We start from the raw sequence: 25,919 nt of genomic DNA, 5'->3' as shown, positions 1-25,919 counted from the left end.
AATGTTCATGTTAAGGACTATTATAGAACTTCAAAACCTCTCCCAGGCTGCCACATCCAGTGATTGCGTTATCTGTGAATCAATACCTTGAACGTTTAAAACAAACACCTGCAAGGGATTTGTGGAGGAAACCGGGGGCAGGAGCAGAAAATCCCAAAGAACAATCACAGTTTATATTTTTCAGTTTAAACAATGAGATAAGGCTTTGAAAGAATTAACTCAAGCCTTCTGTTGTTGTGGTCACTATTCACACAATCTGTACTTTTTTTGTTTTGTTTGTTTGTTTTAGTAGCTACGAGAAATCTCTTTATGTGTGCCTTGGGTTTCAAGATGTTTCAGTTGTTCACTGAAAAAAATATGTTTATGTAGATGTAGATGTGGGGGATATGTACACTGGAATCTCTTCTACAGTGAATATATTCTTTTTGCTACCAGTAACACAGCCAAGAAGGCAGATTCTGCGAGCATCTTCACAGAGAATGTGAGTTATAACCAGCCACACCTGTGTAACCCAGCTGACAGAGAGTACAGAAGCTGTAATACTTTGCTGGCAATGAGGGAACGTGTTTACTCGGTGTAGGGGCCTTGCAAATCAGAATCATTAATTCAGTTTTAAAGCAGTGGTTCCATGCTACTAAGGGCGAACAACTTGTCTTTATTATCCTTCTGTAACCCTGAAATTTTATTTCCGTGGAAGCAGGGGCGTTCAATTTGCTTTTTTTCGCTGCTGACCGAGGACGCCAGAGAGCTCTAGGAGCAGGGGGGTGGCTGAGCCCCCGCGTTGGGGGTACTCCCTCAGCGCTGAGGGAGCCGCTCCCGCCGGCTAGGGCCCTGCCGCGCCGCCCAGTATCCTTCCGCCCGGCCCATGATGCCCCGCGGGCGGCCGGGCGGCCGTTTAACCGTCAGCTTTTAAGCCAACGCCCCAACGAGCGACGAAACGGCTGCGGCGGGGCTGCGGGCGGGCTCCCCAGGGACAGCCCCGCAGCGCTGAGGGCGCGGGGCCTGCGCCGTTTCTGTGCCGGGCCGTGGGGTGCTGGCTGCGCGCGCAGCCCCGTGCGGGGCGGGGCGGTGCGGGGCGGTGCGGCCGGGCGCTCGTTTCCTCCTCGGCCGCCATTTTGTAGCGCAGAGCCCCCGCGAATAAAGAGCGGGAGGGAGCGGCGCGCGGGGACGCGCGGCCGGCAGGAGGACGGGGAGGGGGGCACGGGACGCGGCGCGGCGGCGGCTACGAGCACAACGACAACAGCGACGGCGGCGGCGACCCCCGGCCTCCGGAGCGGCGGAGCCCCGCTGGAGCCGGCTGCGAGGCGCGGCGGCGTTTCGCCCTCGATGTGACGGGCGCGGCCCGGGCAGCTAGCGTGCTGGGAGAGCGGCGCCTCCGCACCGCGGGCCGCAGGTGAGTGGCCGGGACAGCCGCCCCCCCACCCCGCCGCTGAGCCCACCGGGCCCAGCCCCGCCGCTCTCCGAGCCCCGGGGTGAAGCCGTCGCCGTCCCGAGCGCCGGCGGCTCCGTCCCTCGCCTCACGCGGGGGGAGGAGCGGAAGGCCGTAGAGCCATTTTGTGCCAGGCCCGGCCGCTCCGCCGCGGTCCTCCTCCCTCAGCGCCGCCACGCCCGGCCGCGGGGGACGCGCCGCCACCTTCCCCAGTGGAAGGAGAGCGAGGGCGGCCCGCTGGGGCCGGCACCGGGGCTGGGGGGGTGGCGGGGCCCGGCTGAGGCCTGCAGCAGTGCCTGGCTCGGGGCCGGCAGAGCCGGGGCGCGGAAGGCGGGGCCGGTGCTGCACCGCGGCTGCTGGGGGGTGAAGTCAGCCCGGGTCGGGGTGTTAGGGCGAAGTGGGGCAGCCGAGTGTTTTTTTTTAGATTTTTGGGAGCGTGCAACCTTTTCTGGGGTTTCCCCGCAGAACTTTTTTTTTTATATCGTTAAACTATCTCGCAGTTGGTTCAGGTGTAACTAGTAAATCAACAATTCACAATGCACCTAATATTTAAATACTTAAACTCTTACCTCTTCGTATTTAAATCCCTTATTTCCTAAACATTTCAGTGAAAGGCATATACTACTAGAGCTTACAAAACTAGAACGTGCCTTCTCTATTTAATCTCCATATTTGAATTGCAATAAAAATCCAAGACTTGATGAAATTCCACAAAAGACCTGTTATAGTACCCATGACAACATCAAGCATGGAATACAGTTTCATGTTGTTTGTTGCTAGGAGCAGTTGTAGAAGGAGTGGTGTGTAACAGCTAACATTTCCCAAAAATCAAGTGCTTAGTTAGGATAGTAGGGTTAAGCTATTCACTATATAAATCATAAAAAAAACAGGTTGTGTGGGAACAGTGTTTTCATTGGTTCCTGTTACTGCAGAAAGGAGCACTTTGTCATGTTCTTGCAAAATCTTCCTGAACTGCATAGCAGATGGGTCATCTCTCTTTCAGAGGGCAGATGAATGATGAAAAGCATCTAACTGCACAGCACTTGAAAAGCTACGGTATTAAATTCAAAGAGCGAATGCTTTAGTTGTCATGTTATTGTCTGTAGCTTCTAAATGTGTCTGCTAAAGAACAGAAAGAACTAAGGCAAATCACTGTGACAACTGAGTGATATAATCAGCGTGATGCTCGTAATGCTTCCAGAGAACACTGAGCACAATGGTGGAAACATAACCTAGAGCAATAATAAATCCCTAAGCTTTTTGTAAGTTTCTGTATGTCCTCAAACTGTTGCCTGTGAGTAGTGAGGTTAAATTCACACATACAGAAAGACTACTATTATTCATCCATAGATGTGATCAGCCGAAGTTTTCTAAAGTAACTTGTTGAATATTTATAGTAAGCTCTTTAGTGGTGGTATTTTTCTTTTCTAGTTCTATTGCTACAAGGGAAGACAAGTGACAGTAAGACTAACTTCTGTAATACTGTGGCCTGTAACTTCTGTCTTCATCACTTCTGTTAAAGGATCTTATCCGAAAGCAAGAGATAGCTTTTGTAGAGAGGTTTGTGTAGCCTGGTGTGGTGCTGTTGTAGAGGATTGAGTGCTGGAGTCGTGTGCTGGGTATGGAGATGCGAGGTAGCCCAGCCTTAGATGGAGCATCAGACTTAAATTTTTTTCAGCCACAATTGTGGCAACGCTCAAGTGTTTATAGTTATATGCTGCAGCAGGGTTCATGAGCCAAGTGATTGGGCAAACTCACCTTTTTTGGTATTTGTATGCTTCTGTTCCTGTTTGAAGGAACATGCAAATAATGGCATCAGCTGTGCATGATTTAAGTGATGCTAACTGTAGTTCTGGGGAACATATGAAAAGAATGTTTCTCTCTGTCAAGGACTTGATTCCCACTGAAGTCTTCAGGACTACTTCCAAACACTGAAGGAGTAAAAGATTCTAAAAATTTTGAAGAAAATTACAGTGGGGGAGGTAGGCAACCTAAATGCGGGGGACCCTAGCATTCTCCTTCTTGAGCTGTTCTGTCTTAGTGTGAATGACTGAGTTCAGCACAAGCAAGTTTGTATTAGTAGCCTCTTGTGCGTACAGCAGATGAAACAGGAGCTGCATGCAGAAGTTAAAGCAAAATGCCTGAGCAACTACTGTGGGAGGAGAGGACTTTCTACTCTAGGGAAGCACTTAAGTGTCTGTGCTGAAGTACAGGAACAGGAAGCTGCCGTTCGTCAGTGAGATGCTTCTGCTGCATGTTTTTAGAAACTTTTCCACTTATTCTGATGTCAGTTTTTATTTTATGGAGGGCTTGGAATCTGTTTCATCTGTGCACTGTACATGGCGTGTTGTTAAAAAACAAAAAAACAATGTTCTTACTTGGTGGAACGCTGCATATTTGTCAATGGTTAGCATAGGTTGAAGGGAGTATGCTTCATTTGGCATGTATTTGTCTTATGGATAGCGGCAGGGCTCTTAGCACTTGCGACAGTTAAATTGGTTCATTAAGTGCCTTTTTGAATATACCTAAGATACTTTGTGCAAGTCTTTGAGAAAATCTTTTTTTTTTTTTACTGATGTGTGCTGTTTTTTTGTGAAGGTGTTTACTGCCAAGGAGTTGGCCGTGCCCCTTTTCTGGTACATATCTATTGCAGCAATTTTACAAGCCTGTCAAATCCTCAATATTTGCAACTGTCTGTTGGCATGTTGCAAAGATGCATGCCTCTAGCAAAACTTGACTTCATTGTTAAATAGTTAAATATACGCTTGTAATACTGTGTGTTTATAATCTTTGTGGGCTCAATTTTTTTAATGTTATTGGTCGTAGAAAGTATGTATCCGTTTGAGGTAAGGAAGTATGTCCAGTAAGTCAAGGAAACATGAATATTTAACATAGCACAATACAATCCTGTTATAGTACATACGCACAAGAGGAGTTGAGTGTGATGATGTACCCAAGTCATTTGACACATTACCTTCACTGAGAAGGTAAAGGATTTTAAGTTAACTGCTTAATACTTTCTATTTATCAGAATCTTAAAAATGAATACTTAAAAGAACTCGTTACTTTGGCATAATCCAAATATTAGTGGTAGTGTTCTCAAATTGTTAGCTTTATTGCAAAGAAGTATTATAGTAGTAGTATAAATTGCTTTTATTATTTCTGTATTACGATCTGCCTTGTAAAAGGTAATGATGAATAGTTATGGGCAAATAGGAAATGCAGTTTGTTAATTTAAACACATACGGGCAAAGTTGGGTGGTTTTCCCTTAATTAAGTAGGAAAAATTGATTACTGGTAGGCTTTTTAGACACTAAAGAAAGTCTTGGTTAACTTTTAGGGGAAAAAAAGTTGTCTATTGACTTTGTATCTAGATTACAATGGTAAACTTGGCATAGTACTGTGTTGTATTCTGATATGCATTGTGTGGAACCAGTATTTTATTAGTCTAATAACCCAAATAGATGAAATTAAGACTAGAAATACAAATGTCTTACTTGCTGAGTATTTCACATACAGCAGTAACTACACTAAATGAAACTCCTTTTCTTTCCCTCCCTTCAGAGTTCACAATGACGAATGAAGAACCTCTCCCGAAGAAGGTATGTTTAAAAATACTTCTGTGACACTCCTTTTCCCCCCACCCCCCAAGTATTTATGACAGCTTGATAAATTGTGCTTCTCCTTTTGCTCCACAGGTTCGCCTTAGTGAAGCAGATTTTAAGGTTTTGCCTAGAGATGAGCTTATCCTAAGGTATGGTGACAAAGTTCTTGACAAAGTTCTTGTTTTGCAATGCTTTAGCAAACGCTTAGTGGAAGATGTAACCTCCCACTGCCATTGTTTTTAGCACTCTTATTCTGAAGACCCGTTTAGCCTTCTCATGATACATATTTTGTAAGATTTTCATAGTCTGAAATATTTTCATTTATAGTTTGGGGGGAAGCACTTTCTGAAGGATGAAAATCCTGAGCAGTATTTTCCAATCCATGAGTAGGAGTTTTTTTCTTTACTTGCGACTTCAAAAGACAGGGTTGCTTACATTCCTTGCTAGATAGCAAGTTACTTTTAAACATCACAAAAATGTCAGCTGCTTACTCCTACAGTGTTTTAGGTTTTCTTGGTCCATTTAATTATCTTTTCAGCATGTTCAGATACTAACAGTAAAATGTTAAAAATAAGATTATCACCTAGAACTTCTTTAAAGAAGAGCCTGGTTATATTTTTTTTACCTTACAGAAAGTTAAGGGCCACCAGGGAAAATGAAATAGGTGATTCTGTGATAAAGACCACTTTCTTTAAAAAAAAAAAAAAGGGGGGGGGGGAAGAGACCAAAGCTTCAGTTATACAGGCTTTATATGCCTGAATTTCCTGATTGATAAAGAAGGAACTAAGTAAACTAGGCATCTGTGGGTCATTTGTTTATCTGCTTGCAGTAGTTGGTGTGTTTTGGTAAACTTTAGCTCTTGGCTTTTTGTACATTGTAAATTATTTGCATTATTACAGTCTCTCCAGTTGGTTAAATACTGTCATCTCATTTATGAGTTAAAGACTTAAACAGTAGAAACATGAGGATATAAGAAGTATTACACTTAGTGTGATCAGCTAGCCCCTCTTCTGGAGAAACTCTGCTAGCTACTATTGGAGTGACATTTGTTTTCCCGTGGGGTCAATATAGTCTTCATCTACTCAAATATCTGTTTTTTGGGTAGTAAAGAATAAGGTTTTTAAATAGTAGGAAAATGCTTCTTTGATGTTAGGTGATTTCGGTCTTAGGAACCATTTACAGAAGTTTTCATACTCAAGATTGTCCTGGGGGAGTAGCAGACTTCTAAGTCTCTAAAGCTATGCTCAAAATTTCTATCAAAGTGTAGCTTCTGTGTGGCTTGCATCCTGATTGTATGAAAAAAAAAGTTTCCAACTGTAATCAGTTTCTGTGTATTGCAGTGGTTACTTTCTGCCATAGAAGAGATTGATTTCTAGGGTTTAATAAAGGGAGAATGTGGCAGAATCTGCCCAAGGAGGTAAAGTCTGACAGCAGCTAAACTGAGTTAATGAAGAGACAGGAGGGAATTTGCTGGTGACAGCTGTGTTGCTATTGTCTTCCTCTTAGAGTAGACAAAGCAACTTGTGTTCTTAAAAAGGTCTCCTTATTGGTTTAAGGACAGTAACTGTACTTAAATGCCACTTTGGCCATGTCTTTTTCAGTTGTTAGTATTCAGCAGTCCTATGAACACTTCTTTCTCTTTCATTTGAGTACGTAAATAAAGGATGTATACTAAGGTTGCTTTTGTTTATGACTTCACGGGAAGCTAGTAATTACTGTGCTAACTGCTAACTTCTTTTTGTAGGTTGGAATAAAATGTTACATCGTTGTGTATATTGTTTTAATCAAAGGCACCTCTACTACTTTCAGACATAGAAAAAAAACAAACAACGTGTTGACCACCACTATATCATCTTAAAATAAGATACGGAATTCGTCTTTTGGTCTGTGTGTTGGCAGGACAAATCCTTCTAAGATACTGGTGTATGTCATCTGTGGTTTTGGTCTTATGTGCATCATCATCCCTGTGCAATTTGCACTGGTACTTACATGTGCAAGGTACTGTTTCTGTCAGCTCCTGTGTCTTGAGTCAGAACTTCACTGTTCTTTTCCACAAAGCACATAGTTAAAGTTTGTCCACTTTCACTTCCATTGACTGAAAGTGAGCAGTATCAAGAGGAAGCCTTTCAGTCTAGCCTTCTGGGGATTTCGTTGTCTCATTTGCAGCAATGGACTCATCTGCTTTCTTCCCCTTCTCTGTAATGCAATAGGCAGTTAGAAGCTACGCTGTCAGTTTGTGGAGGAGGAGGAGCCAAGGACCCATAGCTAAAAAATCGTTTGTGTTCCCCTGATGGTTTGTCGTAGTGGTTAGTATGTAAAATATTGAAGTACTTCTATTTACACAAGCTGTTCTGATGAAATACAGTGCTTTTACTGACTTTCAACCAGCATGGACATACAGCCAATCACTTTTGGAATGGCTGAGGCGCAGTGCTGTTTCTTCCTTGAACTTGCCTTCAGAAATGTTCTCAAGAAACTGTCTTGTGAATATATTTTGTAAATATTTTGACTTCTAAAAAAAAATCTTTGTGATTATTGAGATGCGTATCCATCAGGTATTTTTGTAGTTAAAGAATCACAGCTACAAGTTGGGTTGAAAGGGAATCGGTCCCTCTTCAGTAAGGGCCTATCTATATACCTGCTTATTTTTCTGCTTAAGTTATTTGTAAGAACGATCTACTTGGTTTATGTGGATATTTTTACAATTCATTTTCTGTTTTGATGCTTTTAGCATCATGGATTGTTTTAATGGTTTTTAAAAAATCTAGTACGAAATAAGCCTGCTTCTGATTTTTGTCTTTGTTGCTAGTTATCTGGTTTGCCTGCAGTCAGTCAAAAACAGTGATTGCTAGAAGAGAAAATTATTTCTGAGATCTTCTGTAGTTGTACCAAATTTATTGAGACTGTGCTTGTGTATGAAATTGAAGCTGCTGTGATAGAAAAACTTCAGTTTTTAAAATTGATGGTTTGATTGTTGGAAGAGTTCTCTGTGTCAGTATGGTGATCACAAGTTTATTCTGTACAGTTTCTGAAATGTGCTTGGAAATGAACTGCTACAGCCTTCACAATGTTTTGTGCGTTTTTGCAAAACAAGATAAGTAATCTTGTCTGAAGAGTCACCTTTCTAGAGGAGTAGGTAGGCACATGACTTGTAAATCCATGACATGGTCTAATGAGCTCTGTGTTCTCTCTTCCAGGAATTCAGCCCTTGCTTAAATACTAGGACTCACTGAGAGGTGACCTAGAGTAATTACCTCTGACTTGGTCACCACAGGCCATGTTTTCTTTCTGATGGTGGTCTGTTACGTCTTTGTAACTTGTTTCAGTGTTTCAGTTCACTCACTCTTTGCGTAGCTTCTGTTATCAATCAAGAGGTCACAATTCTCAGAGAACTATTACTTTCAGGCTGGGGGACATAACTCAGAAGTTAATCATGCAGCTGTATTTGAAGACCAATGCTTTTACTCTTTCATGTAATTCTTTCAAGACAAATACAGGTTCTTTTCAGATTTGCTGTTTAGTAGTCTGTTTCAGTTGCACTTTTTGAGGGTTGACAGTCTGAATTAATGTTGAACTTCGAGTGGTCAAATTATGAAACTTTTGTTTCTAAGTATATTTTTTTTTAGAGCAGAGAGATGCTGAGTTTAAGGATTAAGTGGGAGTACTGGTGCTCTCCTACAGAGTTTTGAAAGAGTTAATTCATGCTGATTTCCTCTTCAGCTGAGGAGAGAAAATTTTGTTGCTGCCAGAAAGAAGAGACCTTGTGCTTTCTTTTGTTTTTCCCACTGATGTGATCTCACTTGCTGTTATAGACCAGATGTTTTGCAGGCCCTTTATTGGGCTGCTTGAGTTCACTGTAACATCAAAAATAATGTAGATGTTATAGTTTTGTTTGAGGTTGTATTGTTTTAGGTTGGGGAGGTTATAGTAGAGCGGTTATGATGGGTCTGGCACAGAATAGATGGGGAGGGAAAGAATAAGTCGGGAGGAAGGGAACAGAAACCATCCCTTTCTGTAGTCACAAAGTAATTAGATGAATTTATTTCATCTTGGGGAATTGTACTGTAGTGAGGTATACACAGTTAGGAGTACTTCTTTAAAGACACCACCTCCAAAACAAAACAGAAAAACCCTAATTAACATCACCATCCCCCCCCAAAAAAATAAATTATAACCCATCCTGTGAACTTTGTTGGCAAGGCATGTCATGGTTAGCTTTACTCGGGATTTTATTTGCTATTGATTTGATGGTTTGTATCAAATGCAATGCTGTTTTTAAGTGTGAGGTTTTTCTGGATGGATCATTGAAATAGCATGCCTTCAAAGAGTTACTGAACTGGATAGCTGGTCAGTAAATATTATCAGCATGGTCTTGGTTTAAATGAGCTGGAATAACTAATAGACTGCAAGTTATGCTGTTGTAATAATGCTTCTGCTTGTGTTGCTGTTTGCTTGGTAACAGATGTGTTGTCCTTGTGTTACGGTTTCTGTTACAGAGTTTTGTTTTGATCTGCTTTGAGAATGAGAGGCATCTTAGGTACTTAGCACAGATAACTAAGTCTTGGATTCTAATGTTTGACAAATATTACAAGTAGTTTTTAAGTTGTAAATTTTAGGTAGTAATGGACAGCTATATTTTTATCCTTTTGAGTTGCAAAGTGTTTTTTTTCTGTAGAGCTGTTTTTTATCAAGTTATATCTTAATGTTTTCTGATTGTGATACAAATATACTCTGTTTAGGAATGAGATGTCTTGGTTCAACAAACTAATCTTCAGGAAAATCTTTTTTCTTTCTGCAATAGGTGGAAACAGTATGAAGCATATGTGCAAGCTTTGGAGGGCAAGTACACAGATCTTAACTGTAAGTTTGCAAAGTTTCAAAATGGTATGAGTTACCTGAATGTTTGTATAAAGCAGAGTGGTCAAGTAGTGTTTGTAATTTCTAACAGTTTTAGAAAGAGATAATCTATTGCCACATTATTATTAAAAATAACAGTAATATTCCTCAGGAATAGACTATCATGTTATTTGTCAGAAAAATCCCTCTTTCTCCTGGTGTAAGCTTTCATCCTTCCCAGTTTTCCGAGACACTTGTTTTCTTTGCTGATCTTACATGGCTTCTAAAAATTGTTATTGCATCTGTGGGATCATCTGTACCTGGACTGCTAGGAAAAAAAGACCCAGCGCACAACCCCACAAATATATGTATTTTCATGATTTGTGCAACAGGAAAGAGAAGTTTTCCTCTACCAAAATACTTAGAATGTTTGTCCTTTCAGTATTTTTACAGGATTGTAAATCATGTGGGAGGGGAGATAGTTTGTAGAGGTAAAGGTGTAAAATTAATACCCAAGTGATTTTTTTCTCATTTGGGAAGTTGAATTAGCTGTTTGAATGTCAGTTTTAGGTAGTCTTAAAACTTCGGTCTACTTCGGTATTTCAAAAAGAGAGAATACAGGAAAACATCATCCTACTCTCAAATGAGAAAGTCTGAATACATTCTGGATCACCAGTCCTAAGTCATGTAAAAGTTGCATCGGCAGCTAGAAGCTCTCCTGTCTTCCATTCACCTTGTCAAGCTAAATACCCGGAGTCTTGGTAGCAGTGATAGCACTGATTTTGAAGGTTTTTTCTGTCAGTCCAGGCAGATGTTCCTTCTTACCTCTGTTACATCCTTTATATACTGCCATCTCTTATCTGAGTTTTGGAGACTAAAGTACAGCAAACATAAGCAGTTGATTTCATTTTAGGGTGAAAATGTCTTAATGTAGATAAATGTTTTTTTAACATTCCCAGCTTCTCGATTTTAGAAACTCTAATACATGCTTTAGTAATCATCATTATTGAATTATCTGAAACAACAGCAAAAAAAAAACACTAATTATCCTGAAGTGAGTTGTGATGTTCTTAGTTTATACTTGAAGTACATAATTGAGTGTCACGGAAAAAAAAAACACAACTAAATTATTCTAACTTTCTATCATTTTATTTGTGATAGAGTGACTGTATTGTTTGTACCAGGCTGTTTGCACATGTTTCCAATAGAGTAATTTGGCCTTCCCTAATATTTCATATATTAACTTTTATTTATAAATGTTCATGGATCAGAAGAACTCTTCTAGTTGTGACTGAACTACCATTTCTGAAGTTTTCCAGTGTCTTTCTTACTGTTTACTCTGAGTGCTGAGATCACTTTGAGAATTGACCACAAATGGCACTGTTTTGCAAGACATTTCCATCTTACCTCAATTTCAGACTGCAAGTAGTAGTGGTGAAGGACAGAGTAGTTGGATAAATAAGCACTTTAAAAGTTAATTCCTATATAAGCATAGAAGCTTTTTCCAAAGTTTAGTTATAAGCCTTAAGGAAGGATTAGAAAGACGTACTCAAAATCAACCTTTGTCAAGCTTTTCTAACACTTGATGTTTAGATCTTTTTAATCTGTGCTAATTACAGCTGTACTTATTAAGCTCTTTTGTTGTTTTTGAATTTGGTATTCAGATTTTTTTTAGCTGTCTTTAAGCTTAAACTGTTCATGGGAGGATGCTATCAAATGTCCTTTTTGTTTTATTAATTCTATTAGCTAATGATGTGACGGGATTGAGAGAATCTGAAGAGAAGTTGAAACAGCAACAGCAAGAATCTGCCCGAAGAGAAAATATTCTGGTCATGAGGCTGGCAACTAAAGAACAGGAGATGCAAGAGTGTACTGTAAGTATTTAGAGAGGGTAAGGGCTAGCTTAGACTGTTACAGGAATATCTGCTCTTAAGAGTAACCATGTGCTACATTTTTCATACATCTACAGCATTCCAGTTCCTGTGCTTTAAAAATGGTGGGATACTTAAGCTTTCACTGAATTAGTAAAGATCATTTTTTTTTAGTATTGGTTATTTTGGTTGATTTTTTCAGCAGCAGTTGTGCTTGGAAAGGTATTGCAATGCTTGCTTTGTAGCGTTTAAAAGCTGTGCTTATTTACCAGGTTTGTTACTTCTAACTATCACTGAGTGCAGGAACATAGTGAAACCTAAGGATAAGATTCGATATACTGAATTTTATTTAGGAGTTTTTATGCTGATCTATATGGTGTATTTGGATAACGAGCTTCTGCATCCATTTGGCTAGGTAGAGGGGAAAAAAAGCTACTGACTTGGCAGGGGAAAGAGTTGCTGACTTTTTTGGATGGAGTCCTTTTGAACTTTGTCAGTCTGCTTTGTAGGGTTTCTGATGTTCTTTGCCCTGAATGTCTTTGTTGTTTCTCTCTCCTTTATTTCTGTGGGTTTTCTGAGGCTGCTTTCTGTTTAATTTTGGTTCCTTGAAACAGCCTGTCCCCAATCTGGGGCTTCTAACTGCTTTTGGATCACCTTCTTAACATCATTTCCACCTGCTTCTTTAACTGGCAGTTTCTGAGAGAAGATTGTAGAGTTTCTTACTGATGGTTTGTGAAACATTCTTGAGAGCTTCTCTTATGAAGGATATAGGCTCTGTGCAAAAGTGGTAATTAGTTTTGTTGCTTTCTTCTGTTATTTTCTTCTTTTAGCCTTCCTTTCTTTTTTGCTGTAGGTGTCCAGAGCTGTCAGGTATAGCAGTGTAAGATTTAAATCTGTACATCTTATTTTCACTGCTCCTAAGACTACTGTAAGATGACGTTAGTCCATAGTAAGTACTGGTAAGAAAAGAAAACTTGCTTTGCAGTGGTTTAAAAATAAAAATCACAGTATCACTGAGGTTGGAAGGGGCTTGCAGATAGTGTCTAGACCAAGCTACCTGCTCCAAGCAGGGTTAGCTGCAGTAGGTTACGAAGGACTGCCCAGCCATGTTTTCAGTGTCTCCTAGAATGGAGACTACAGTCTCTCTGGGCAACCTGTGCCATTGTTCAACCACCCTCAGAGTATAAAGCGTTTTCTTATGTTTAAATGGAATTTCTTGTATTTCAATTTGTGCCCATTGCCTTCTGTCCTTTCAGTGGGCACCACTGAGAAGAGCCCGGCTCCGCCTTCTTTACCCCCCCCATCAGGTATTTATGCACATTGGTAAGACCCCCCTCAGCCTTTTCTTCTCCACGCTGGACAGTCCCAGCTCTGTCAGCCTCTGCTTCTTTGTCAGATGCTCTAAGCCCTTAATTGCTTTCATGACCCTTCTTCATTGGCCTCACCCTATGTCCATGTCTCTCTTGTACTGGGGAGCCCAGAACTGGACCCAGTACTCCAGGTGTGTCTCACCAGTGCTGAGTGGAGAGGAAGGATCACCTCCCTCAGCCTGCTGACAGCACTCTTTTTAATGCACCCCAGGGGTGAACGTGTACCCAATTCAGAGGCGTTTTGGAGGACTTCTTGGCTTGTATTGTTAGATGATATTTTTCCAGTAAAATAACAGCGGAAAAATAAATCCTGTTGCGTGAACTGCAAAGCTAAACTATAAGTTGCTAAATGATTTCATAAATGAACAAAAACTAGTCACCATATAAATCTGATATGTCAAATAACATGTCCATAAAATAACTTAATTTTTAGCATAGTTAACCATGTTTTAAAATCAATATTTACGTATAAAATATATTAGTGACACTGAGTTATTTACATAAGTCTTGTTTTCTACCACATCTTAATTAAAAAGGCAGCTTCTATGGTGTCAAGTTGCTTAAAAACTACATATAATACTTTACTGTATAATACATTTTTATATTATTCTTAATGCGTTGGTGGGACATGAATGTGACAAGCTTGTAAGTATAAAACAAGCCTTGTGAATTTTAAAATCACAATGGGTGAAAACTCAAAAATACAATACCATGTTCAAATAACAGTAGTTGACAGATGCGGGTGCCTTTTCTGATTACCAGTGTGTAAAACACTTTGCCAGTTAAAATATACTAGTCCTGTTTTAAATAGGGTGCAACGGACTGTCTTGGTTTCTGTTTTAATTTGTGCCCTTCTTTTTAAAAGACAAAACACAGCAAAACCCACTTAGCTCATAAAAGTTACCAGTCTTGTTCTTGAAGCTCTGAAGATATGTATGTCAGAGTAGTCCTGATTCCGTTTCAGTATTCTTTTGTAGAAACAAGACGGTAGCTGAGTACATCCTTGCATCCTCTCTTGGGCTCTGCTGAGTCTAGCTGCAGCATACCTGGGTTTCTTTTGAGCTAGGAGCTTAGAGTCTGGTGTTGCAGACTTACTTTGCGTAGCCCATGGTGGCTAGCTAAAGGGCTCATTTGCAGTTTAATATCTCAGGTGCCCCATTGTCAGCAACAGCCTTATTCTACCTTCCCCATAGCAAGAACAACCCCTCCTCTGATCCTCTCCCCCCAAACCCAGCCCAAGAGAGGCTGCTGTTGTTGGGGACACACAGGTAAGGTGTTGACTGCTGTCTGTACATGGAGCTTTACTTCTAGCAGGGGTGGTGATTGCTACTTCAAGGACAGGCTTTGATCCCCTCTGAAGCTACTGCTTAGCTACTGTAGTGGACAGGTATTTGGAAATACTTGATACTCAAAGTTTTCTCATGGAACTGATATCAATAATGAATGGAAGCTTCCTGTGGATGCATTTGGACTACGGTACTGAGATAGTAATTACTCTCCATAACTTCTTGTGGTTTAGGTTACAGCTCTGTTGAGTTTTTTCTTCATTATCGAGTTTCTTCCTTTCTACTCCTTCCTTATAAGAAGGATTTATATTTATGCTTATTTAGATTGTTTTCACTTTTTAAGCATCTGTTTTCTGTTTAAGTTCTTGATTTCGGAGGGTCTGTTCGGTGTGAATGTCTTTGGACAGCCTTGGCTGAAAGGTGTCAGCTGTTTTCAAGAGTGTGAGAAGCAGAGGTGTTGAGAATGGTTGCCTGTCTGTAAAAAAAAAAAAAAAAAAAAAATCCGCCCAAACAAAAACCTGCACAGCGTGCTGTCCTATCTGGAACACTTCATTTTCTTGCCTTGGGTTAGAGCAAACAAAGATAATACGAAGGTTACAGGCTTTTGAAAAGTAACAGAAGGTATCTGCTTTTACGTTTGGAAATACGAACAGCCAATAGGTGTTTTTGAGTGTTAGAGCAGGAGTGTCTTGGAGTCTGGCAGTGGACATGACTATTCCTGTATATGTAGCTGTAGCCTGAGGTTGAGCTGCTGGGCCTGAAGGCAGGCAAACTCTTCTGCTCCCCACCTCTTACTCCCAGGAGTATAGAAGGGAGGAGAGGCATGTCAGGAAGTGGTTAGTGGGAGCAAGAGTGGGAGGCTTGGACTGGCAAAGCAGGAAAGTGAATGGAATGAGGAAGTAGGCGGAAAGATTTGAAGGTTTGGGCTTGTTCTGGGAGTGGGTTGAGTTTGAAGGAGGTTGCTAGGCCTGGATGGATGAGAAGTCTGACAATTGAGAAGTCTGGAGTTCTGACTGGAGAAAGCAACTCCAATTAGAGTTGGAAAAACTGGAGGAATAAATTATCTTTAAGTTTGGGGAGGGAATGGCAAGGGTTGGTCAGCTCAAGTAAATTACTCCTACACTACTGTTTCAGGAATGACAATTGAGGTTTTATATGGAGCCCATGAAAACAATCTCTGCTTGGCCTAGGTACATGAGCTAGAGCTACCCAAATCAGATGGTTAAACAGTTCACATTGTATAGAAGTAGCTGGTTCCTGTTGAAATTTTTAGTGCACTTCTCGCAGCAGTTCTTTGTGCTAATGTTCCAAGGAATCTTGGGCTGGCAGTAGAAGAGAGGAGGAGGTAGGCCTAGGTAAGGCAAGAACATGTTTTCCTTTCTCAGTGATGCCAGTCTAAAAATAGATTGGGAACCATGTTACTGTAGTACAATTATGTTTCTGGAATATGTTGGCGGCTGCAGTGTCTGTAAGAGTGCAGATACCTGTTAAACAAGGGGTTTCGCTCTCTGCTCGTGCTAGCCGTCACAAAGAACAGCAGGCTGTTGAAATACTTCCATTAGTGCAAACATCAGAAACGTCAGTGGGTATAACAGTAAATTAAATAACTTCTTACTCAATGAGTATCACTTTGTACATTTGTTGAGATGAAAGTCCTGTAGGGATAAAATGCTATCCAAGAAATGTTAGGATAATCTTTCTTTGGGCTTCTGTTTTTTAAGTAATACTTCTATAGGTGGGTTCTTGAGTGCTATATTTCTTGAAAGCATTTTTTACACAGTGCTTTGCTCCCTTTCTGTTTCTTTCTGGACACAGACTACTATGTTTAAAGTTACATTGAAAAAAATGCAGTGATTGTTTCAAATATATTTTGATAATACTAAATGAATGTGAAGTAAATTTGAAATATATTAGACATTTCAATAACTTTGAAGATCACATATTTGAAATAAAATTCAAGAATTGTTGCTATTTGATAGATACATTAACACAAGTTCTTCCTAAATCAGTAAGTGGCTGAGATTGCTACTGCACATTTCTTAAATAAATAAAAATGTTTGTACTTATATTTTCTTTTCACTATTGCTGTGTGAAAGATTCGATAAACAGTAGCTATATATACAGTGAAATGGTTAAACTGACTGCTTTTGACTGTGCTGCTTGTTTGAAGTAAAGCAAAGCGCTGGCGGAGACTCTTTACCTTAATTTTGCTGGTGATGGCTTGTACCATTCATTGAATTTGTTGCTGTCAGTCTGGTCACAAGATTTGTTGGCAGCAGAAGGCAAAACCTTTGACCTTGAATTAATGTTTCTTTTTTCATCTTGTGTAATTTTGTTTACCTCTTGGTGACAAAGAAATGTGTCATATAAGGAGCGTAATAAATTGAACTTCAGAATGAACAATTTCAGTGCAGGCTGTTGTGATTTTTACTTATTAGCTGGGTTTGAAACACATACTAGTAGTCTGCACTGCTGTGTAGTAGTCAATTTTAAGATTGCCTGTTGTGTTGAGATAAAAATTTGAGAAGCTTTCAAAAACAATTAATCCTGTTTATTTAAAATTTTACTAATGAATGCTGCTTTTAAAAGACAATCTCATAGTTACTCCTTCTGAAACTTCTATGACTATTTGCAAGATTGTGCTTATTGCAAGTGAATCAAATCAGTCAAAATGTTTAATTGATGTATTCCTTAATGTTTTTAAGAAAAATGCAAATGTAAATTATAAGAAATTCCTATTTTTTGTAAATATGCAAACATTTTTTTATAGCTGCTTAAAAATGCTATCAACGGTAACTTTCATGTTCCAGAATAAATTTTCATTAGTTGTATGAGAATTAGTCATCTGTTTTAAGCAGACAACTCTTTGTATATTTTTTTATTCAAAAGACAGCTTTAAAAGGGAGGGCAAATTACAATGTTCCAATCGCATATTGGGTGAACGTAAACTTACATGTACAGAACAAATCAAAGCATTTATTTAAAAAAAATAAATAAACAGCCTTGAAAGTAGCCTTGGCAGGATGGTGTTGGGGACATTGGGTGAAAGCACAGACAGGCAAAAGGGATTTTTATCCTGCCCTTTTCAAGTTAGAAAGTTGTAAGAAGGCAAGATTCCTTCATGTCACCTTTGGAATAACTATTTGTAATTGTAACTATATGACTATAAAATTGAATTGAATGATGTATAAATAAATCTTTTTTTCTTATTTTGTGCAGAATCAGATTCAGTACCTCAAGCAAGTCCAGCAGCCTAGTGTTGCCCAACTTCGATCAACAATGGTGGACCCAGCCATCAACTTGTTTTTCCTAAAAATGAAAGGTGAACTGGAACAGACTAAAGACAAACTGGAACAAGCCCAAAATGAACTGAGTGCCTGGAAATTTACGCCTGATAGGTAAACAAAACAAATACTCCCCAGTCAAGACTTCCCTGACAGTCCCACTACGAGAATGCTATGGTGGGACAGCCAAGTACTCGTTTCCACACCAAGACTCAGACGTTTTGAGGCAAAAGCCACATTCTTATACTGTCCAGCTTGTAATGCTTAATGTAAAACTTACCAGATGAACCTTGTGTTTCAGCTTTTTTCTCCCCCTTTGCTTCAGAGGCCTGACGGCGTCGGACTATTCTGAAGAAATGGCCATCTCCGAAAAAAAAATCTTTTCTAGAACATGTAGACATTTGCAAAATTGTTCTATTTGAAGAAAATAGAGGGAAAAACAGAAGTCTTAAGTCTGTGGCACACTGTGTCTACAGACAGTTTGGAGGAGAGAGAACCTAGAGATTATAAATCATGAATTGAACATGTAAAATTCCCGTAAAATGTAGAAGTGGAATATGCTTCGCTCTTAACCTTGAGCCTAGTGACTTAGAGACACTGTAAGTCAGTTTTGCCAATAAGACTGTGGACTTCCTGCTTGTTCACTGAACTGCTGGGTCAAAACTCAATGAGGTGAATTTTGCATTAAAGAGTTTACTTGCTAAACAGTTCTGAATAGCCACAAGTGCTATTTGATATCACATCAGTGGTAGTGTATACATTTGACTGTTAAGCATTTGGGCTCTGTAGCACTTGACGGAGCCTTAAGTCAATGTTGCTAAGTAATAAACTGTTCTCTGGATGGTTGGTAATACTGTGGACGCCTCAAAATTAGGACTGTACAAGAATGTACGTTCTATCTAATTGCAGGTTTAAAGTTGTTGGAAGCAGTATATATTTGATCACAACTAGCGTGTATAAAAAAAACTAGTTGTGATAAGTATTTCACTGCATGTTTTCATGCAGAAATGAGAATTTTTTGATCTTCTATATTAAGAACTGATCTCAAATGCTCAATACAGAAGGCACACAACGGCAACTGTCTTCAGTGTTGGTGGGGTGTTTTTATTCCTTTGTACACCTGTTTTTTTGTATTGCACTTCTATATAAAATGTGCCTTGAAATAGTTGTAATATATAGTTCAAGGAACACTACTGGTTATCCTGTTGTATTGTGAAACTCCTGGGATGAACGAGAATCGAACAGATTGTTATTTCTGCATTGTCTCGTTCTCTGAAGAAAAAAAGACACTAATGAGCCACAAAAACTTAAATGCATTCATTTTCCTTGGTGGATTCAGTGAAGGAACCTTTGCTACTCTATTGATGCCTCTGTTCTTTTGTCCCAAGTTACTTGTAAGAGTAGCAATTGGGGACAGCTGGGAGTGCATGTCTGAGGTGTGTAAAGTGAAATGCAGATTTGGTATAGCATTTGTGTATTTTTTTTTATCTTAGCGAATTGAGTTCTAGTAAACTAAGGTTTTGGTTTTTCTGGTCAGTTGGGCAATATTTTATGACTCCGTCTAATTCTAGAAAATTCAGTTTTAAATGAAAAAGATCCAGCTGTCGCAGAAGGTGATGTATTCTGTTTGAATGATTTCTACTAAGATGGCACTACATATTTTTAACTTAGAAGTATCTCAACTGTTCGTGCTTTAGATGATTAACATGGGATTGAAGAGTAGTGCACTTATGCAGATTTATTTTTTTTGCATGAGTAACGATTTAACAGCAAAAGAAAAGCCTTCAGAAAAACTTTCTTTTAAAAAGTGACACATCTGGAATGATTTTGCTATAGCAGTATCTAAGGTTTTAATGATCTAGCATCAAAACGGAGGTAAGACTTGCATTAATAAATTGTTAATTGTGTTGCCAAGCCATTTGTAAAGCTCACTATGATGTGTGGATAGAGGCATGCCATGCAGATTGCTTGTTTAACTTGGAGTTCAAAAATTATTTAAATACATCTAGATAGAGGCTGGTTGGTTTCCTCAAGTTCTCAGGCTTTAATTGTGTGTACAACTGAGACGCAAGTTACTATCAATTTCTTTCAAGCAAAAGTATCAAAAGGACTTTGTCACTTTTGTAGCTACAATATACTTTAATATGCATCATATAATTTTAAGTCATAGTGGTGTGAATGTGGAGAAATCATACATGCAACAGCTGGAGTAGAGAAAATTAAGTTTTATTTCCTGATAAAGAACTGAGGCTGTTTTCGTAACTGGTTCTGATTTTATTTTTTTCTGGAAAGGTAAAGAAATGATGACTCATATAAAGTATTTATAGTATTTTTCATTCTTTGCCCTCCTTACCCCCACACTTTGTTTTAATTGTCCATCCTTGTATGCAACTAGTCTTATTTCATGTCACCTACCTAGTTTTTGAAAGAGCTGATGCTCCTATTCAAATCCCTAACTGATGTTCTTGAGGTAACACGTTGACTGCAACCCTAAGCAGTGTTAGTTCTGGACCTTAACCATAGATAAGGGTGTACAATATAATCCTTGGTAATGCGTGGAGGGAGAAATAAAAGGGCATATAATGAAAGGAATGGCTATACTAAGCCATTTTAACCATCTTTATACATACAATATCTGCTTGGATTAAGAATTAGTAGAAATGCCATTTGCAAAAAGCCTAGTACAACAAACAATAGTCTTCTGAAACCTAACCACTTAATTCTTACAGGTTTTGCTGCATGTATGTTCAAATGGATTTGTGAAAACAACACCAAATTTAGTTTTAAAGTTAATAGGAATTACTTTAATAGCTACTGGATTTGATATTCTTGCATGTGTTGTATTTTATGTAAATTGCAAGGGGAATTTATTTGGTGCAACACTAGTTCAGAATATCTGGAAAAATGATGGAAAGAAACAGCATTATAGGTAACTATGCAAATTTATATACAGGTAATAAATATTTCACATTTTGGCAGGAGCAAACATGAAGGAATTAATGGGATTTTAAAACTGTCCCATTTCCAAGTACCTGGTACTTCATAACTCTGCAGTTGACGTTGTTTTGTGAAGGAGAGAAACGTTACATGTCTTCAGCACTTTGAACTTCTTTAACTTGTAGTGATGCATATAGTAACAGGAGTTCGCAAATGCCTGGAAATCATTGCATGTCTGCCTAAAATCTTTTGGATTATGTCACATTGGTCATCTCCAAAGCAGTCCTGCTTTACACAGAATGAACATCTGTAAGAAAACTCGCATCTTAAGTGTGTTACTTGGATTGTATTAGGTCAACACAATTTAAACTTCAAGGACCTGGCATTGGACATCACATCAAGAAAGAAAACAGGTTGCTGCCTTTAGCAGAGTTACAGGCTTCCAGGACTTTACACAGCCAGATTCCTTCTGGAGCAGCCCATCTGAAAGATTTGGGAGAGCCAATTGGATAATGCTTACTGAGGCAGTGTTGGCAGAGCTTAAAAATTGTTTAAAGCTTGAATGCTTAAAAGGTAGTCAATAAGGGAAATTACTATTTTAAATTCATTGTGTTGCTTGGGTGTATTGGTTGTAGGAGAGGACCATGGCTGTGAATCACAGTAGCAGAGGTTTCCTACTCTACTTTTTTAATCCTCAATTTCTGTCTATTTTTTGTCACTTAAAAATTAAACGACTACCTTGGTCTTAAAAGATAATGCAAGTCCTGCCATTGAATTCACAACAAACCTGTTTAAGTTCTTGTTTTTTTTTTTTTGACAGAGCCTACGCTTCTGTAGAAAGAAAGCTTCGTTATGTTGCTCAGCCCTATAAAAGAACTGTTTGTGGTTGCTATTCTGACTTTGGCAGACAGTCTTGAAGGACTTGAATTCTTAACTACATTATGGAGTCAGCCATATTGCCTATATATTAATTTGCATATTACTTCCTATAATGCTTTAAAATGCAAATTTATTCATGGAGATTAAAGATGTGATGTTACCTATTTAGCAGAAAAAATCTTGCCAGTTCAAGGTACTTTTTTCAGCCCATTTGTTTCAGAAACTGGATATTCTAAAACGTTACCCGTGATCTGAATCTGTCATCCTGAATAGAGTATCACTTATTCCTTAATTTCCTGCCAATTTATAACTGCATTTTACTTTGTCTCCATCATGCAAGATGTGCTTAGCAAAAGCTGACCATAGGAATCTTGAAACGAACTCTGTACACTGCTGTCAAATACATAAATGGAGTTGAAAAGTAGGCATCTAATTCTTTAAACAAGAGCACCTGGACAACATTCAAAAGAATGTCTTAGCCTCACAAAGAAGAAATGGATGTCACTATAAAAAATGAACATGAGGTTTATATTTTCCCCCAAACAACTTTCTTCTTTTTAGTAAGTTCTGCTAGTTTGATAAAGGAAGAAGGTTTTTGTTCATAATTCAATTGACATGTTTTTATGCAGTACTTAATCTTTTCAATTACAAGGCACATCTTTAATCAAATATCTAACTCCATTAAGAATTAGCACATGCAAGATTTTGCAACTGATAATACAGATGTTGGTATCAAAAAACATATGCTTATTCATATTTGCAGTAATAAAACTTGCCTTCCACTTTATGGGACAGCGACAGAAGATCAACTGACATTGGAGCAGCATGTGGTAACTATAGGGAGACTTTCTGCTATGACAATTATGTTGAGGTATAATGTTCCTTGAATTGTGACATGCAGAAATTGCATCTCCTTCTTGTCTGTAATTGTGATTGAGGAAGATTACTGAAGGTTTTATATTCATTTTGTGATAGATGGCTCTTTCCTTTGCAGCCAAACAGGCAAAAAGTTAATGGCGAAGTGTCGAATGCTTATCCAGGAGAATCAAGAGCTTGGAAGGCAGCTGTCCCAAGGACGTATTGCACAGCTTGAGGCAGAGTTGGCTTTACAGAAGAAATATAGTGAGGAACTTAAAAGCAGTCAGGATGGTAAGGGATTTTTTTAAGAAAATGGAAGTTGCCTTGCGCCTCTGCTAGCTTAATGTTTGATGATACTGTAAAATTTTTGCCAGAATTGAAGGGCAGTATCAAGTAAAATAAGAACATTGTAAGTCTTCACTGGTAGCAAAATTAAAAAAGAAAAAGACAATACAAACTTAACTTTGGGGTACTGGTGGGATTTGCAGCTCCAGTAATTCAGGGTTTGAATATGAAGCTGCTGGGTTTTGTTCTTTAGGTCTTGTTGTTTAATAGGGAATGTTAAGGTAAGCATGCAATGAAAACAGAATGCTTCTTGTTGACTCTGACACATTTTGGAATTATGTGAAGAGGAAAAAAAACACTTTAACAAACACTTTAACAATATGTGAGAATAATAGAAATGCACTTTTTGATGAGGTAATCAGGTGACCTAGATGTCCCATTGTGTTCACTGTCCAAACTTTACAGCATTATGAACCTAAATTGAAATTATCTATAAACTCTGACCTCTTGCATAACTTAAATGGAGGGGAAAATGCAAATTAAAAAAAATATTTGGTTGAGAGTTCAGCATAGAATCACTGTTCTTTGAGCTGCCTGATGGAAATACTTGCTTTTTTGGTTGAAGGTTACACAGTAAATTATCTGATTATTACGCTAAATCTTGGGACAAGCTATTTAGATGTTACCATGTTAACCTGGATATGTTTGTTTCACAACTGATGCCTAAGGTAGCATTGACTTGATTTGTTGTTTAAGTAACGTTCTGTATATTTAAGGATAAATATTTTTCTGTTGATCTTATTTTTGTGAGAAAATAACAGTATGAAGTGATACACAGTAAGGAAAATTCTTAAGGTAAATGATTCTGTAATTATGTTGGAGTAGTTACCCTTTTGCTTTTCAACTACTCTTTAAATAATGCATTTATTTTAATTCACTAAGAGTATCAAATTCATAACTGGAACAAATACATGCATTCTTTAAGGATTTTTGCTATTGAGTGTAAAGTAAGCTTCAGAATTGAGATGTGTTCTTAGCCTCTAGTGCTTCTTCCCTATATAAATGAAGGCTATGGCAATCTTACAGTACAACTTTTCCTAGTGATTTTTTGCCCATAGCAGTGAGAACACTTCAGGTTTATAATTTTTTGATAATCACTTTCCATGTTATTTGTTCCATCATGTCATTGATGCATTTGAATTGAGGATTCCTTTTTCAGGTCAAATTTGTTCTGCTCCATCATGCAGTCCCAATTGTGAAAGTTTTTTTCTTTGTATGTAACAATTTCACAGGGTGTTTCAGTATTTTTGTTAATGTAAGTGTCTGCGGAAGTCTACTCTTTCTATTTGTGTCCCATTAGATAGGATTAAAAGCAGTTGAAAAGATTAAGAGTTGAAACTTCCTTGAAATGTGACTACAATCTTTTGTCACTGTATAGGTTTTTGTAATCATTCAGACCTATTACATACAGATTTAGTTTGTGGTCACTTTTACAGTATTTCTGCTAAGATTTTACACTTGAGGAAAGCAGGTATGGTAGAATTTAATTGGAAAGTATTAATTGTTGGAATTGAGCTGCTTTCCAGATATCCTCTTGTCCAGAAATTAATTTCTTCTCATATATTCTAAGTTGTAGTATAAGAAGTAAGTAGGTGACAGTTCCGCATTTCCTCCTTCAGAGGCAGAGTATCAAAAATGGTGCCTATCTGATGGCTGAAAAAGTTGGTTGAAAAACTTCAGCATAACGTGTTGTTACTGGATTGTGATTGTCTTGATGAGATTCAAGCTGCATATGGGTTATTAAGTATTTGCAACAAATGTGTTTTCTTTATATAGAGTTGAATGACTTCATCATCCAGCTTGATGAGGAGGTAGAGGGTATGCAGAGTACCATTCTAGTTCTTCAGCAGCAGTTGAAGGAGACTCGCCAGCAGTTGGCACAGTACCAGCAGCAGCAGTCCCAGGCCTCCAACCCAGGTACCAGCAGGACTCCATCTTCTGAGTCTACAGACCAGGGAGAGGCTGTGGGTAAAGACTGCAGCCGCCTGGCTAACGGACCAAGCAATGGTAGCTCCTCCCATCAGCGGACGTCTGGGCCTGGATTTTATAGGGAGGGTAGCAGCACAGAAGATGACTTCCCGGCTTCTCCAGGGAATGGTAATAAGCTGTCCAACCACTCTGAAGATAGAACTGGTAGAGGAGGTGGTAGCTACATAAACCAACTCAGTACTGGGTATGAAAGTGTAGACTCTCCCACTGGCAGTGAAAACTCTCTCACTCACCACTCAAATGACACAGACTCCAATCATGATCCTCAAGAGGAGAAAACAGTGAGCATGAAAGGTAACAGAACTGTGGGTTCTCGTCATGTCCAGAATGGTTTGGACTCCAGTGTAAATGTGCAGGGTTCAGTTTTGTAACATTTTTTCTGCAACATTTTTATACAGTGTCATTTAAATTGGGAGAGGATACTGTCCAGAAGCCGTTTAAATTAGTGCATACTTGTCACAATTTTTGCCTTTTTGTGGGTTTCTTTTTGCTTCAATACCTCTGCCACTTTGGAAATTTTAACAGTTAATTACGTTGAATGTTGCTAAAAAGACGTTTGTGTAGTTCAAGTTATTTTTATATGAGTTAATGTGAAGTTGAAATGGAAATTATTTCCATAAAGTATAACATAAATGATGTCTGTACAAATCTGTGTATATCTAGAACCTGTGCTGTGTAAGGGCATTCTTACTCATACTGTTATACTCACACCACCTTCAAGATTTGTCATAATAGCTGTGGGTTTATGACTGCCAAGTTTGCCCAGTACAGTAGTTTTATCACTAAAAGATGGACTTACTGAAGGAGTCCTGTAGTAGTTTCAGTGTTAATTACAGTTTTTCCCACCATACATCTGTGCATTTTCTCCTTAGGTGACCGAATGTTTATGAATTGTGTGCATAGTTACTCAGTTTTTAAGAACTGTTGTATCCTGTTTATGCATATTGCTCTGTGACTCCAATATTATCTTACCTGTACTGACCAAACCTAAATAAAAACTTTTAATAATGTAATTTTCTCATTGTTCTGCGTTGGTTTACCTGACTTATTTGTATGGAGTGTGTTTACAGTACTTGCTTTTTATTGAATTTGTTCCTGTGCCAACCCCACTTGATACAGTTTATACCAAGTACCTGTGCTTATAGGTGTGTGTGCTATCATGTTTCAGGCCAGTCTTTTAGTTCTTATTTTACAGGTTTTCTTATTGACAGATTTAAGAAAAAAAAGTTA

General features: G+C 38.7%; 1 protein-coding gene across 2 annotated transcripts; it reads left to right on the top strand.

Moving 5' to 3' along the window:
* Window positions 1-1,077: 1,077 nt before the first annotated feature.
* On the top strand, window positions 1,078-25,702 carry LOC121068742 (WT1 associated protein). Of its 2 annotated transcripts, XM_040554239.1 has the most exons (9): window positions 1,084-1,393; window positions 4,994-5,031; window positions 5,128-5,183; window positions 9,836-9,894; window positions 11,617-11,744; window positions 12,998-13,048; window positions 17,617-17,795; window positions 22,492-22,646; window positions 24,477-25,702. In XM_040554239.1, the coding sequence occupies exons 2-9, from the start codon at window positions 5,002-5,004 to the stop codon at window positions 25,058-25,060; spliced, it is 1,242 nt and encodes a 413-aa protein (XP_040410173.1). In that variant the 5' UTR covers window positions 1,084-1,393; window positions 4,994-5,001; the 3' UTR covers window positions 25,061-25,702. The 2 variants fall into 2 exon arrangements, with proteins under 2 accessions (XP_040410174.1, XP_040410173.1); XM_040554240.1 differs by lacking the exon at window positions 12,998-13,048 and having other exon boundaries at window positions 1,078-1,393.
* The last annotated feature ends 217 nt before the right edge of the window (window positions 25,703-25,919 follow it).

The sequence above is a fragment of the Cygnus olor genome, chromosome 3 (assembly GCF_009769625.2).
Source record: "Cygnus olor isolate bCygOlo1 chromosome 3, bCygOlo1.pri.v2, whole genome shotgun sequence".
Taxonomy (NCBI): domain Eukaryota; kingdom Metazoa; phylum Chordata; class Aves; order Anseriformes; family Anatidae; genus Cygnus; species Cygnus olor.
Note: the sequence above shows the minus strand (reverse complement) of the source record. Positions and strands in the feature narration are given on the sequence as shown.